Below are 16,142 nucleotides of genomic sequence, written 5' to 3'. Positions count from 1 at the left end.
CCGTGTAGTAAAGTGACTGATGCACGTTAAATCTGTCGAGTCGCAAAAGTCCTCCATGTTCCCATAACAAATCGATACCTCTGGGGGTACTGGATTGGAGATCGATCGTTCTATGATTCAGGTCAAAATTACGATCTGTGGATGAATGAATGGATGTGTGAATGGGTCCGTCCCATAAAACGGGTTGTGGCGTGTGTGCGGCTGAAGACGAATTCTTGACCATAGGATGGCGCCACTGAAAAACAAGAAACGCACACTCTGCCTTAAATTTGCTCGGCAGTGTGGCAAGTAGCATTAGAAACAACAACAACCATAAGAAAACGTTTATGTGGGATATACCGGGAAAGCGTATACTGAGTAGTAGCACATAATCTTATAAAAAATCAGTGTAAGGTATACCAGGCAAATGTTTTCCGGGTAGTGGCACTTAAACTTGAAAAAACATCAGTGTAGGGTATACTGGGTAAATATATATAGAATAGTGACACTTAACCTTAACGGTAGGTACTTAAGCACTAGATTTACATCGCATTAGCACAATGAGATATTAGTGACTGTCGGGCAAACATACCTGAGGATGATCCGAAGATAAAATATATCGCAATTTTGATCCTCTGCAGAGAGAATGGCTCCCCTGCTTTGGTAGGCCGACGACTTGCGCGCGATATCGAGCACTTTACGGTTGAGCAGTTTAACGAGAACCGATACCACACACTCTCGGTCCTTAAGTAGGCTAATCAAAGTGGTCACCCATCCGCTTAATGATCGCAGTTAGTGATGCTTGACTTCGGTGTTTTCTACTGGGAACCGTGTCTTCATGATCAGTCACTACGGAACATTAACCTTAAAGAAACTTCAGTTTATGGCATATCAATTCAGAGATAGCGCTTAATAATTGGAAGAAAAGCGTGATCCTATAACACTCGTAGTCGCTTTTGTTATCAAAACTTTAAAAATAAATAAATAAAAAATGAAAAAAGTCACAGAATCCATTTTGTGATTGGTTGTGATTTGCTTCGGCACGATAAAACCAATTGATCGATGTAATAGACACTCCTTATGGATGATTTTTTCTGCATAAATGTAAACAACGACAATCTCGAGCTCTTGACCTGCCCTACTTCCGGTTAGAAAGTATACAGTTGCTTACTATACAGCTTATTCTGCGAGGCAATATTTTCAAACATATAATTTAATTTTCAACGAAATAAATAAATTATATAGTTTCTGAGCTTGAATCTGCTGTATTTCATAAAATATCAATGATATTAATTAATTCTGGTGAGTTTGAAGTGAAAATTGATTCTATTCGCATTGTTAAAAAAATTGCATGGATGCTAGATTTTGAAAGTACTCGCTTTTTTGGCAGCCTCTATTCCTCTTTTTACTTGTTCATTATTACTGTTTGTTCTTGTTGCAAGGCGTGCACTAGCATACGTTAGAGTTAACATATTGTTCGAGCATTGAGATTAGCTTCATTTTGCAAATTATAATTTAGATTTAAATTTCGAAGTTGGTATATTGTTGACTAAATAAAGAAGTGTTTAATGACGAATCTTTATTTCAAGTGACGATTCTTACGTCTTGAAATGACTGGTCTTCAAATGACGATTTTAAAACTGTTCTTTTTTTAAACACAAATAATAAATCAGGTAACACGTATACAAAAAATACTGCTCAAGTCAAGAAAGCCTCAAAACCCAATGAGCCAAATGGTTTCAAAATACACCGGAAACAGAAACCTGGAAGCATAGACGAAAAAGAACTTGCAGTGCACCATAGTGTAGAAAACACTATCCATTCAAAAACATTTAAAGTAGACTTGCATTTGTTAGTGTAGCTTTTTTCGCACAAACATAATATCTTTTCAGATGATATTATGAAAGTGCAAACAAACATTTTAATTAAAGAAAAAGTTACTTTCCAAACTAAACAAAACTACTACGTAAGTTTGCTTATTTCTCAACTTGATTTCAACGAACATTGTTTTTACCAACGTAAGCACTTTCGCTTCACGGTATTGTACAGATGTCTCAAGCGGTATTTAGCTGCCGCGGTATTTTTCAGGAACTTAAACAAAGTTTGCAGTTCAGAAATTCTCGAATATGAAGAATCTTCCAAGGAATTTTATGTCTCTGGGTACCTTCAAAAAACCTGGGAGAGCACAATACCGTAAAAGAATGTTCGAACCAATGTCTCGTTGTAATTTTTACATATATCATGTCGAGAAATAAATAAAGTATATGTAGTAGTATAAAATTTATTGAATATTTAGTTGTTTTTTTTTTCATTAGATATATGTCAGGAGTCAAACATTATGAAAGCAGAAATAATTACGAAAGTGATTGATAGTCTTACTTTTGAAAAGGTACTTGATTCGGGATCCAAATCCACTGTAGCTATGAAATCAGGAATATTCGTTGTTTGCCATTTAGCAGATACACATGTAACATAAGCCAGTTTTTCTCTTTCTGCCGACTTGAAAGCTTCCAGAGGACTGTTGTAACCAATTTGGCGCACAGGGGACGCTGTTTACAAAAAAATTATTTAACACCTGATATTTTTACTTAATGTGTTCTATTTTATTTTGTTTCAAAAAAAATTTTTTTGAGTGCTTCTCACTTTATTGTATTGATATATTTTGCTTTGGATACATTGATACAATATTAGAAAGCACTCCTTTTGGAGGATACAATCGTNTATATATATATATATCTTTCCACCTTGTTAATGTACAACGCTGCCATTTATCATGCAAATAAGTACATATTTTAAATGTATAATCCTAAGTTCCTTTCTACAGTTCGATTATGTAGAATGTTCTGCAATCGCTGAATTTAATATAATATTTTAGAATTTTTGACAAAAATGAAGTCAAGAAAGTACATATATTAAGGGTCTCAAATTAATACTTGAGCCAGTATGACACGATACGCTATCGAACTCTGTTTAATCGATTTTGAGGAGAGGGTGGTAAAGAATATCAAAACCAATTTGATTTTCTGGTTAACCTTGAAATATTTGTTAAATTTTTTTCTTCTATATTTATGCTTTAAACAAATTAGGTTCTAAGTTTCTGTAAACACTCAATCTACTAATAAATATTCTTAAAAATACTGAAAATCATAATATATTATAATTCAACATCAGTAAAATGAAAAACGATCAATTTCTTTAATGTATATACGGTTTGTAATCTACATATTCCTTCAGGGAAAATAACTAAGCAAAACTGTAAGTGAAGATATAAACTTTTCTTGGTGGAGAACAAATTATTGCTTTTTTCTACAAATTTGGTACAATTACTATAATTCCTAATATATACAATCTGTTATACGAGTTTAGTACAGTAAGTTTATAAACATACTACTAGCAAAATAACAGGGGAAAAAATGGAACACTTATAACTTTTGACCTAATGTTCAAAGTTTCATAAACTAAAATGCAATCTTAATATTTCGAAATACCAATCAATGCAAATTAGTTTGTGCAATCGATGTTTATGTAAATGATGTTGATGCAAACGCGACACAAATGCGTATTTTATCTGAATAAATATTCCTATTGTTTCTACGTATTGTTTCGGCTTACCATTGTTTTTTTATTCTTATACGTATTCTCGATTAAAAAAAGGAAATATTTTCTGGTTTCTTTAGAAAAAAATTAACGTAACATTATATTTCTACTATTTTATTTTTGAAGAAAAATTGGAAAAAGTTTTTAAAAAAAAAAAACTGATGTGAAAAACTGAAACAAGGTGAGTTGTGAGATTCAATTGCAATTATAAGTTTGAAAGAATATTTGAAACAAATAAAAGCATTTGAAGTAGATATTTCTCAATAAATTATTTTAAATTGCCAATTAAAAAATTTATGTAAGAATTTGATTGATCGCATGAATGTTGAGTTTATTGTCCTAGGAAGAGAAGAGTCTGTATCTGCGTAACTATGCCAAACTCAAGCAAAATTTTGTACTCAAGTAAATGAAAAGGTTTTATTAATTTACAAGGGAAAACTAATTTCTTAATTAGTAATTTCTTAATTTCTAAGCAACAATGTGAAAAAAGTCAAAGAATTTTTATAAAACTTCTCAACTGCCTAGCAACGAAAGCAATATGATAACATTTCTCATGAACATTAACCAAACTCAAAATTTTACAATTATTTACAAATTACTAAATAAATTTTATTAACAGCCTCGATTACTTTTTAGTGACTGTCCATTTATTGTACAATTTTAAAAAAGTAATCGATGTTTCAAATTTGAAAAAAGCAGTTTTATAATTCGGCTAACTAAAAACAAATATTTTTAAATTAAAAAAGCATACAATTATTATGTATCTACTTAAAATAAAATATTGATAAGTTTTAAGACATTTAATCAAAGTAAATATCTAAAATTTATTACATTTCATTGATATAAATAATTTTCTGATTAATGTGCGCATTGTAATTGCAATTTTGTTAATCATAATTTCTCATAAAACTGTCTTACGATTTCGATACTGTGTTACTATATTTACACTAATTCAAAAAGTGGTTATGCGTGTATGAATTACTTTATTAGACATTCATAATTTTATATTTTCATAGTAAAAAAAATATGTTGAGCAAAGACTATTTTAATCGAGAGTTATTATTAAACCAGATGGTGGAAGTGCTTGGTATAATTATGCGAATTCTACTTCCGGACATTTTTGCATTTTGAGATTACTAAAGCTTTTATTTATCATCCACACAGGGTTTTTGTTTTTTCGTTTTAATATAAATACGGAGATAGTATTTTAATTAAAATACCTTTGTACCAAGAGTGATACAAATTTTGAAAATAAAATAACAATATTATTACTTACCCATGCTCGTAGCGTCTTATCAACGAAAATAACAACTTCCTTCTGAAGTTCACTGAAAGTTCAAGATCAATTGAACTAGTTTTAATGTCATGCGCCAAATTGAAAGATAACACTATCACCCAATAAGACAGATTTTTTTTTTCTACTACAGCTATTTTTTTACTTCTTCGTCATTTACTTTTACAATTTCATCAGTATTTTTACCAACAGTTCATTTGCTCTTGTATAAGAATATTTTTTTAATGAAAATAACGCTATTATTACTCGTTTCGGTATTTATTTTGCAAGAATAAATTCAAGAATAAAACTTATATAATTCGAATTTATGTCTCATGCTTTTTAATTTAGTAAAAAAAAAAGTATAAAAATATTTTAGACGAAATGTGCGTTCAAGTTAACTGTATAAACTCTGCTGAATTTATAACAAGAGATAACAATATTTGAATTACACATGTAAAGTAAAATCGTCATATGAAGTAGGAAAAAAAAGTGTAGTTGCAAAGTTTTGTAGTTTCATGAGATAAAAATAAATGAATGAAACAGCTTTTATTAAAACTAATTTTTAAGAAAAATAATTAGCAACATTTAAGCATTTTCGTTGAATTTTTTTTTTAAAATCATGATCAGCGACTGTATGAATTTCATCAATTTAAATTTTTTATAAATTATTAATTTTAACATTGAAAAAAAAAGGAATAATGCATATTAATATATATATTNNNNATATATATATTCAATAGCCATTACATTTTTGTAACCTCATTATATTTTGTCTTCGTTTATTAAACGCAGACCTAAAAGCAATATATTTAATACAAACAATAATTTAAATAATGAAATTGTACTTTCTATGCATAAGCAAACCTTATCTTCTCCGAATTCGTATTCCTGAGGACGCAATTATAAAATTTGTTTACGCAAAGATAATTTAAGGCAAAAGAAAAAAGATCAATATTTTATCATTTTTAATTTATTCAATAATCTAAAAGGATATGCATTGTGACCTATGAAATGTTTATATCCTTTAAAGTAAATAATTTTGCCTTCAGTACAATTGAACTGAATTAAAGTAATGTGGTGCAATTCTATAAAAAGAAATTCTGTTTCTTACAACATTAATCGTTTTAGTGAAGTTTACATTAAAAAATAATAACGATAAAAAGAAAAAATTGTAATTTTTAAAATAAAAAAAAATAAAAAAAAAACGAAGTCTAAGCTATTTAATTATAATTATTAATTATTGGAATTATTTAAAGAAAATGACTGGTGTAAAAATATTTAAGCTCGAAAAACTGAGAAAGCTGTGAAGTGCAAGTTAGTGAAATGCATTTCACTAACTTTCATGTTAGCGTTTAGCGACTCTTTCAACAAAGAAAAAAAGAAATGCGAATCGCCCTCTATTTCTAGAAAAAAACTGAAAGATATGTATATATATATTCATGAATACGATAATATATTAATGAAAAAAAAAATTAGGTTTCGAAATGCATTCTTCGTACCAGTCTTTCACGTAGGAGAAAAAGCAACTGTGATTTGAACTCAATTTCTAAAAAAAAAAAAAAAAAAAAAAANAAAAAAAAAAAAAAAAAAAAAAAAAAAAAAAAAAAAAAAAAAAAAAAAAAAAAAAAACGGAACGAAAGTGATTAGTTCTATTTCAAGAAAATAACTTCCGTGCAAAATATTTTTGTTCAGAAAATAAAGGCTGCGAGAAACAAATTTGTAATATGTCTGTCTTAACATTCAAATGCCATTTGTAGAAAAAAAAAACTCAAAAACTGTCATAATTTTAAAGAATGACTCCCACAGAAAATACTGACGTTCGTAAAAATAAAGCTTCAAGGAAAAAATCTGAAAAATTCATTTCTGAACCATCTTAGTACACTTTTTGTGAAGCAAAAAAAAAAATATTTTTTTCACTGCTTTTTCCAGAAGAAGAAAAAAAGTAAAGCTCAATTCCAAATAACAAGTATGTAATGAGAAATAATAAAACAAGCTTTTATTTTTCTGAATCTATAAGCTGAAAATTTTCGATATGACGTAGGGTTGATATAGGCGATATCTAAATTGCACATTTGAAGTCAGTTTTAAAACAAAATAAAAAATGATAGATCTCATACTTTGTACAAGGCCAAACATATGTATTGACAAATATTTTCCCATAATAATAAAAAAATTTCCATATATATTAGATTAAAAATAGTTATAAGTTACAAGTAACGTATTGTATTTATATGTAATAGTTAATGTACTTTTTTCGCTCCTTTAATTGCATCTAAAGAGCAGCCATCATCCATGGACACGACAACAACAATGCATTTTTTTGAATGATTCATCAAATCCCTCAATGAAAAAAAGACAAAGAATTTTTTTTTTTTTTTCGTACTTCCCCATTTAACCAGGGCAGGCGATGAAGAAGCCAATGCTAAGTCACTGGGCTCTAGTAAGTTCAATTGTTTTTCATTAACATTTTTAGCAGACGGATATTTTTTATAAAAATTAAGAAATCAGCTGAATTCACTTGTGCAATGGAAAAGTACCATTTTTATTCCCTGCAACAAGTAGATTTTTACAAATTATAATAATTAATGTATGAAATTGCTTTCTAAAATGATCACATTAAAGATTAAGCATCTTATTAAATTACAATACTCAGGGGTCTGTCTAGGTTTTTCTGTGAAAATTTAGACATAATTTGTAAAAATTAAAAATTTTATTAAAAAATCAACACAAAAATATGGATTTATCGTTTCTTACAGGATGCAAAAATAAAATTTTAATAAAAAGTATTTTGTGAAACTACCGTTTTTCCTAAAGTTGAATTTGTGAAGGCACAGCTAAAGTAAGGTAGTAAATTTGGCATGGACAGACTTTGGCTTGACATATTTGAAATTCTTTCTGCTTTGAATTTATAACTTTTGGATAGAGTGTGTTAACTTAAGTTTAATCCTCCATTATGCAATCGTAAAGAATCAATAGAAAGGTTAAGGTAATTTCATTTATTACTTCTCAATTGTGTCGCACAATTTGTATTCCTAAGTATAAACATTTTTCATCTTAGGTTTAATCTTACATTATCGAATCATAGCGAGACATTTGTCCCACTTAAATTTAAAAAAATAGTGAAATAGAAAGATTAAGGCAATTTCATTTATTACTTACTCTATTGTGTCACAAATTCTGCATTCCTAATTATAAACATTTCGTTTTTCAAATACAGTTAATTATTTCTGAAACCTAGGTAATTGCTTATTTTGTTACATTTAACATATTAACAAAATATTCTTACATAAAATTATATTTTTCATAAACCAAATTAAATTTTTTTCATCACCTTTTAAATAAAAAAAGATGGAAGAGAAACAATCACTAGGGTTGATAAATGAAGCCTCCCATCTTTAAAAATTAACATTTAATCATTCTAAACGTCGTAACCATCAAGCTTTTTGTACAAAGCGTCAAGGTTGAATTTAGTGGATGAAATGAAAAAAGTAACAAGGATTGCTCTCGTTAAGCAATTATACAACCAAAGCAAGGATTCCTTCATCAGATCAGTGCAAGCCAAGGCTTTCTAAGTCTGCTTCCTCCAGGCAGTACAACTTATTGTAAGCTTTCCCTCCCAATGCTCTCAAATCCTTCTCGTAACTGTCTAACCACCTTGTAGGGGGTTTGTCTCTTCCTTCTTCTTGTACCCTCGATTTTTGAGATAGTCAATTTTTTAGCTGGATCTAAATTTTCATATCAAAAAATGTGTCCCAGTCATCTCCTCCTGTAGGACTTAATAACTCTCAAAATGTTAGGTTGTTTATATTCATTTTATATTTCATGGCTATATAAATGCCTCTGAAAATTACTAAGAAGACTTTCAAAAATGAGCAATCTATTTTTCTCTAATTTATTAATTACCCAGCTCTCACAACCAGACAAAACAATTGGTCTAATCAGAGTTTTGCGTAATTTGACTTCAGTACTTGTAGAGATGAATTTCGATTTTAACTGGTGTCTTAGACCTACATAAGGGATTGCACACCATGTTCTTTGACACTCACTACCTTAAATTTTGTTTCCTTCTCACTCATTGCCAAGCTCAAAATTCTAGGTTTTAATTCAATATAAAATGTGTTAAAAGAAAGGATATGTTTGAAATATTTAGAGAAAAAAATAAGATTACAAGATCTGCTCGAAATCTGAAGTCTGTTAAGTAAAAAATTCACCTCACTGTTTGAAATCTATTTTGAAAAAAAAAAAAAAATTTAAAATTTTCTAGGTTCTTAGAAAAAGTTTGCAAACTAGAGAAATTTGCAAAATAGAAGTTCAATAAATGAAAATCCAAGAATATATTGCCAAGTAATTGTGTGTTATCATTTTATAGGTAGTGTTTTAACAAATGCAATATAACTAATTGATAAACATTTATACTATTATTTAACTGCCAAGATACACATAGAAGATTGGTAAATCCTATAAATTATTATTTAGAATTACAAATAAATTTTACTATTTATAGCAATATTTTAAAATTTAATTTTTATTATAACTGGTTAACATATTCAATCAAAACAATGAAGTTGAAATTAGTTTTTAAAATGGATAGGAGTATTGAAAAATTTACTTTTTCTATTGTTGTTAAATAATCACTTTGGGGAAAATCTTAAGCTTTTTTAAATAGTAACCAAAAAATAAATAAGAATTTAGAGGACAGACTTGTAAAAAAAATTGCCAATTTCAAGGAAACGGCATTCTTTCCTTACAGTAGCTCAATCAATAAAAACTTAAAATCAAATAGAACTTCAATTTTTTTTAGAAATTGAAAATAATACAATTGATTTAAATTTAAACTGTGATCTGAAAAACATTTGGAAGATCTCTGAGTTGAGATTTTGGCGAGCATAAACACACTAGTATTTTGAAGAAAGGTTAATGCAATAAAACACATAGGTATATTTGAATGAAACAATTATCTTAGAAGGAATTATCTGTTACTTTGAGAAACAAAAATGATTGTGACTGAAAAAATGATGGGGATTAGCAAGCAAAATAAGTAATTATTTCTTATTTTTAAGAAATAAAAACAAATTTCAAATCTAAGGTTGATTTATTCAAGTACTTTTCTTTAAATCATTAGTTTAAGTCAAAAAAACTGTTTTTTAAAACATATTGATTTTAATTTTTTAAAATACATCATTGATTATAATTATAATGGGAAATAATTTAAATTTTTTATTCTATAGTTATAAAATTAATTATCACAGAATTAATAAATTTCAATTAGCAAAATTAAATAAGTACCTGGTGTGAAATAAATAACTACAGCTTCTGCTTAATCTTAGAAAGCTTTGGTAAAAAATAAAGTGAGTGTGTAATGCATTTTTTATATGTTTTTATACATCTTTAAAATGTAATTATTGAAAGGTAATTTTTTTCACAAAAAAACATAACGTTGATAAAAATTCTTCCAATTGCTGGTTTTAAAAACACATCAAAACTACATTTTGTTTAAAGATATATATGAACTATGTATAAGCAATATTAATTAAGAAATCACTGTATTAAGGCATAAAAGCAGAACAAATATAAATTTCTCTTCTTGTTTTCTTATAAGAAACAAGTATAAAGATATATTTGTCAAACTGTTGTTATGGTATAGTACAAGGCTACACAAAGTTTAAAATAAAAAATCTGCGAAATTAATTTGGTGATTTTTTAAAGCCTGTTTTTCAATTGTTATAATGGTAAGTATAAATTGTATTTAATTAGAATCTTGAATTCATATGCATTAAACATTTCTATAAGATTTTTTTTCAGGCAGTAATCTAGTTTAAAAATTACATCATAATTTTTAATACAACAAAAAAGCTGCATTATAACTATAAATATTCTTTTTTTAAATTATCGCAGCAAAGAAATATTTTTACTAAACAAATTTATAGTTTAATATTTTATTGTAAAAAGAGCTGCATAGTATAAAATAGAAAATAAATGAAATTAGTATTTAACATTCATAAAACTAGCTATTATTGTTTTTATGAAAAATATCTGTATTTGAAAAAAATATTAGTTAAAGTATTATTATTAGTATTAATAAAATAACAGTTCTTGAAACATGCACACACTTTAATTGAATATGTGGGTTACTTATATTCAAATATCACGAAGTATTTAATTATATTCCGCCATGCACACAGTGCAACAGGTGTTTAATCACTTAGTTACCATGCATGTACAATTAACCATTATTTATTCCCCATTATAAGGCCTCTAATGGCAATGTGGAAAAAGTGCACTGTAAATAGGTAAAAGCACTTTTTTTAAAATTTAACCATTGTTAGTTTACTTAATTAATATAAAAATATTTAGGAACACAAGCCAGTAAAATATTGAACAAAATAAATCTCTGTTTCAGTTTTATAAAAATCACTTTTACTGTTTTCTTACAGCTCAACATTCAAATATTTTCTTTATAAAACATAACATTTAAATAGTTATAAATTGAATACAACATTCTGTAAGTCAACTGGATGTAATTCCAAATCAACTTCATTTTCAAAGCTTTCATTGGTAAATATATCTAAATGTTTAATTTTCTTCTTCGGAGGTTCTTCATTCTCTTCCATATAGTCAATTTTATTCATTACAGCTACTTCTGCAAACAGGTGTAATACTTCTTCCGGGGTTGAATTAATTAACTTGTCGGGTAGCGACAATCGACCTTTGTTTTCACAACCAGACAGTATGTGTTGAGCGTATAATTTAACCGCTGGATTATAATGCTTACGAAGTATATGAAGTTCCCACAGAGCAGTCGAGTGAGGATTACAATGTTCAGGATCTTCAATTTCTGGCAAATATATTCCACTACCAATAGAACTTTCAGAGTCAAGTAATATGTCAGATCCCTTAACATTTAAAATAAGGTTTCGCAATGAACTCAGTAATCCCAAGGTACCATGCACGGGAGTCTGTAAACTCACAGTACAAACTCGTTTTATGAAGGCTAACATCCTATTAGAAGATATTCTTTTCTTTTTTCTTAATATGTTAAACTCTAAGCACTTCAGAGTTAAATCAAGATGCTCTATATCCGTTGAATGACTTAAATTCCATAGTCCTTGATACATATGGCAATATATTTTATGGGGATCTATGTGCAATGATTCAGCTTGTCCTGCCAGAATTGTAAATAAAGTGTAAACGCCGTGCAATTTCTCAACATCATTCAGTTTACCTGATTCCATCATACCACATAACACAGCATTCAGGTCATCGAAAAATTCTAAATTTATTAAATGAGCGAATTTTGAAAGACCTTCTAATGCAGGAGCAATAAGAATCATCTTATCGCCGTCTTTCAGAATGTGGAAAAACACCCAAAATATTTTGTTTAGCGTTTTAGTGTGGTGTTTCCTGACAGTTTCAACACTTTCATAGGCTTGAGTTTCTTTCAACTCTGCTTCCAATTCTTTCATCTTCTTTTTATCTCTACGCTGCGTGCGAGACATTCTTTGCCATTCCTTTCTGCCTTTATTCATGTCAATCTTTTCAATTTCCGGCTTGGCCTCACGAAGATTCAAACTCAGAAATGATCTCAGCAAAGCAGGAGGAATTCTAAACTTTCGCTGTTTTATAACACTCACTATTTGCTTCACTAATTCTTCAGAAGCTTCCCCTAATTTATCAGCCTTAAACATTTTTTGAAAGGCATCACAGCACAACTCAGTAACTTCTTCCTCACCGTCAATAGCTAATGGCACTAACTTATTAATAATATCTCTGAAGAAATTAAAGCTGAAACGAGTCTTCAGCAACTCACACTTACATTTCAACGCAACCAATCCGATTTCGATAGCAACTTTTTTAAAGGTTAAAGAGGCAGACGACATTTGAGTAGATCTCATATCCCGAATAAGCTCATACAGTAAATCTAAATACTTCTTGTAACACTTTAACAGGGTTTGTTCGTATCCCAGCAATTTTTTCGTCTCCTTCTTCAGTTTAACCTTCGAATCAGTTTCTTCTTGTAGCCTGATTTTATAGCCTGGTAGAATATCAGAAAACACATGCAACAGAGAGAGGCACAATATTTTCTTTTCGCTTACAATCATCTTAGTGGTTGGATTTTGGAGCATGGAAATGAGTTCCTTAAGAGCCAACATATTATTATCTGGGTCCTCAATTAAAGACGTACAAATTAGAGCCACCTTTCGTTTCAGTTCTTGCAGTTGCTTCTTCTGATGAGCATAGGTCTCGATCAAATTTTCAGATTTAATGTTTTTGACGGTTTTAATTTCAGGAGACTCGTCCTCAGAATCAGGTAAAATTTCCGATCTAAACATCAGCCCTTGTTTGTTTTTAATGGGAAGCAAATTTCGGACTTTAGTACTTTTTCGAATACGTGGTTGCTTCTCATAATTTTCTTCAATATCACTACATTCAGACGAAACAACTTCAGTTTCTTCTTCGCTTTGTCTGTTTTTCTGTTCATGATTGGATTTGAAATTTGATTTTTTCTGTTTAGAAAAACTTTTCTTCTTGAAGTTTGCCTTATTCTTTTGCTTAACATTAGATTTTGATTTGTCACGTTTTTTAAATTTTGTTTCCTTACGAAGTTGTTTCTTTTTTACGCTCATTTTATACCTTTTTATTGGATCAGAGCACGTTTCTGTGAAAGTAAACAAATTTCGGCAAGTCAACAAAAAGTACGCGGTTGAAGTTGCAAGGAAAGGCATCAAAAAAACTGAGGCCTATTTCTAGCTTATTTTGTTCACGCTAACAAATATTCTGATAGAATTTATCCATTATTTTTTTATTATGGAGGCATTCAAGCAAGAGTTTTTATCAAATTACAATGATTTAATACAATTTTATTCGTTTTTATGAGTTTAATCGTTTTCGTAAAATAAGTCTTAGAGATTACAAGAGAATTAGAAGTAAGATAACATTATTCACCATGTGCCGAAAAGAAAAACAAAAACAAGTCTGCAAGTGGGGCTATTTGTAAATTTTTAATAATTTAAGTTATCACAAAAGGGCATAAACACTAAAAGAATTTATTTATAATAAATGAACACGTGTTTTAAGTGATTTCAAATGCATAAAAATGTCGATTGAGGAGAAGTTCCTTGCCGCCGTTGATGTCGTCAACAGTATTCCATACGATGGTTACTATTTATACATGATGATTGATTTTATACCTTTGATAAACTTAATTATTGCTATTATATAATTTAATTACTACATTTAAACTTTGCTGTCCAGTATCAAAAAAAATTGCAATTTATTATATTCTCGACTTAATGCTTAACTTTAGGATTAATCAAATTTCAAACTGATAGTAAAACTTGTTAAGGTGATGTGCCCTTGAGGCCATTCAAATGCTATTTGTTTGTTGCTTAAATGTATGAGATTGTCTGTAAAAAGATAAGATTCTGGTGCTTACGATTTTGAAACCTTATTTTTGTGCATTGAGTTTCTGGAACTTAATGCAATTGTTAACACATAACTTAAAATGTTGAACAACTCTCTACAGGGCTGCAAAACAGTCGGCCTTTTTTGAAAAAGTCCAGTCGGCTGGTTTTTATTAAAAGAATTAACTCTTATTTTTTTAAAAAGTCAGCTTTTTTTTTTGGTTTCTTTAATTTTTTACTTTATTTCTCAATTAACACGTGTTTCATTAAATTTACTTTATTGTTTACTATTTAGTAAAAACATATTAAGTATAACTCACATTTAGCTAAAAAATTTTATGATGCGTTTAGTGTCTAAAAGGCACAAACAGTCATTATCTACCTTAAGTTACACAATGGCAATATCATTTAAAATATATTTTCATGATTTAAGAAATGTTGTGAGTACTTTATTTACAATTCTATGTACTACAAAAAGTAATAGATTATGATAAAAATAATAAATTATTAATATGATTTTAATAATCAATTTTTTATTTTATTAAATTATTAATTAAAAAATAATAACTTATGAGGCAGTATTGAGCTGTTTAGTTTACTGATCCACTAAAACTATAAAACAGAAATATATAAGTTGAAAATTTCCATTGTGTTTTCAAAATAGCTTAGACATAAATGAAATATATCTATTTAATTTGTCATTAATTTTTAATAAGGTAATTAAGATTTTTTTATTAGTGGTTTTAAAAGTCTAATTCTGTATTCCTACAGATAATTTTTTAATGTACTGTTTAGTTTCTGTTTAAAATAAAATTTAAAACAGTAGAAAAACGAGTAACTATTTTTAATAAGCATAGGAAAAAGGAAATATATCTTTTCACAATTTATAACATTAAAAATAAATTCATAATAAAATAGTTATTCTAGTTTGAATCCTTACTGCACACTTTTACTTTAGTATTAAGTTTTATTTTACTTCAAATTTTTAAGTTTATTTTTTAAGGACACTAAATATTAGTGATTCTGGTTACACTACTTACTTTGACACCACCCTAAAGTCTTTCTAAATTTATTACAATAATGATAGAAAATATCCGAACTGTATATTTTAATTGCTCCAGAACAAACCTTCTTCAAAAACTGTGCTAAATCTTCTTTTTATCTGGAATTTTCTGTAAAACAGTAAGATTAATTTAAAGTAATAATAAAAATCTATCTTTTGTTGTAAAAGTTGGGAAATCCATTATTATACTTCCTAGTAGTTTAATATTATTCTTAACATTTCTTAAGATCTCTATTACTCATTTATTAAGATTTCTTAAGATAAGCTTGTTTCTCTTTCTGTAATGGTTAAACCACTCTGCATATGCCCATCTTGTTATTTTTCTACAGTCATTATGTGTTTGGATCATAAGAAATTGTTCCTGTTTATTAAATCAAAACTATAGCATGACCATTTATGTACTTTCATTTATGCTTTATTCATATTATTTTGATATATTCATACATAAGACAAAGTATACCTATATCCTTATTTGCATATATATATTTTAGAAGCCTATCATATAATACATCAATATTATAAGATAGGCTTCTAAAATATCTATACAATTAAATGCATATTTTATTTGTTCCTAGTTATGAACTAAACTTAAAATAGACACAAATAGATAAAATAGCTAATGACTTTTGTTTCAATTAACATTTCAAATGAATAATGTTGCATACTTTTAGAGGATAGCTTATATGAGAATTATCAAAAATTTAAGCCAGAAATCCCTAAGAAGACAAGTGATGACGCTTGCTTTACGATAGGGCTAATTAGGATTGAGCGTGTAAACTCTTTGGCGTAAGCCCCAAGACATTAACAGATAAAGCAACTCTAACAT

General features: G+C 28.3%; 3 protein-coding genes across 3 annotated transcripts in view; all 3 read right to left on the bottom strand.

Moving 5' to 3' along the window:
- Positions 1–1,451, bottom strand: part of LOC122270351 (methanethiol oxidase-like) — a 10,643-nt gene extending 9,192 nt beyond the window's left edge. Inside the window, exon 1 of the mRNA XM_071179057.1 lies at positions 1,389–1,451. Within this exon, the coding sequence (XP_071035158.1) occupies positions 1,389–1,451 (63 nt within the window). The remainder of the gene's footprint in view (positions 1–1,388) is intronic.
- LOC107447731 (methanethiol oxidase) overlaps positions 1–5,042 on the bottom strand; it is a 31,978-nt gene extending 26,936 nt beyond the window's left edge. The window contains exons 1-2 of the mRNA XM_071178622.1: positions 4,853–5,042; positions 2,359–2,528 (exon numbers count right to left, since the gene is read on the bottom strand). Of these exons, the coding sequence (XP_071034723.1) occupies positions 2,359–2,528; positions 4,853–4,856 (174 nt within the window). The 5' untranslated portion in view covers positions 4,857–5,042. The remainder of the gene's footprint in view (positions 1–2,358; positions 2,529–4,852) is intronic.
- Positions 5,043–11,246: 6,204 nt separating this feature from the next.
- On the bottom strand, positions 11,247–13,570 carry LOC107455389 (Nucleolar complex protein 3). Its single transcript, XM_016072934.3, has one exon. The coding sequence runs from the start codon at positions 13,474–13,476 to the stop codon at positions 11,332–11,334; it is 2,145 nt and encodes a 714-aa protein (XP_015928420.2). The 5' UTR covers positions 13,477–13,570; the 3' UTR covers positions 11,247–11,331.
- Positions 13,571–16,142: the final 2,572 nt, after the last annotated feature.

Source organism: Parasteatoda tepidariorum, chromosome 3 (assembly GCF_043381705.1).
Source record: "Parasteatoda tepidariorum isolate YZ-2023 chromosome 3, CAS_Ptep_4.0, whole genome shotgun sequence".
NCBI classification, from domain to species: domain Eukaryota; kingdom Metazoa; phylum Arthropoda; class Arachnida; order Araneae; family Theridiidae; genus Parasteatoda; species Parasteatoda tepidariorum.
The sequence above is the reverse complement of the archived record's forward strand: the minus strand, read 5'-3'. Positions and strand labels throughout refer to the sequence as shown.

What these genes read in the sequence shown, in the direction of transcription:
- LOC107455389 (XM_016072934.3), bottom strand. Translation starts at nt 13,476, where the DNA reads ATGAGCGTAAAAAAGAAACAACTTCGTAAGGAAACAAAATTTAAAAAA.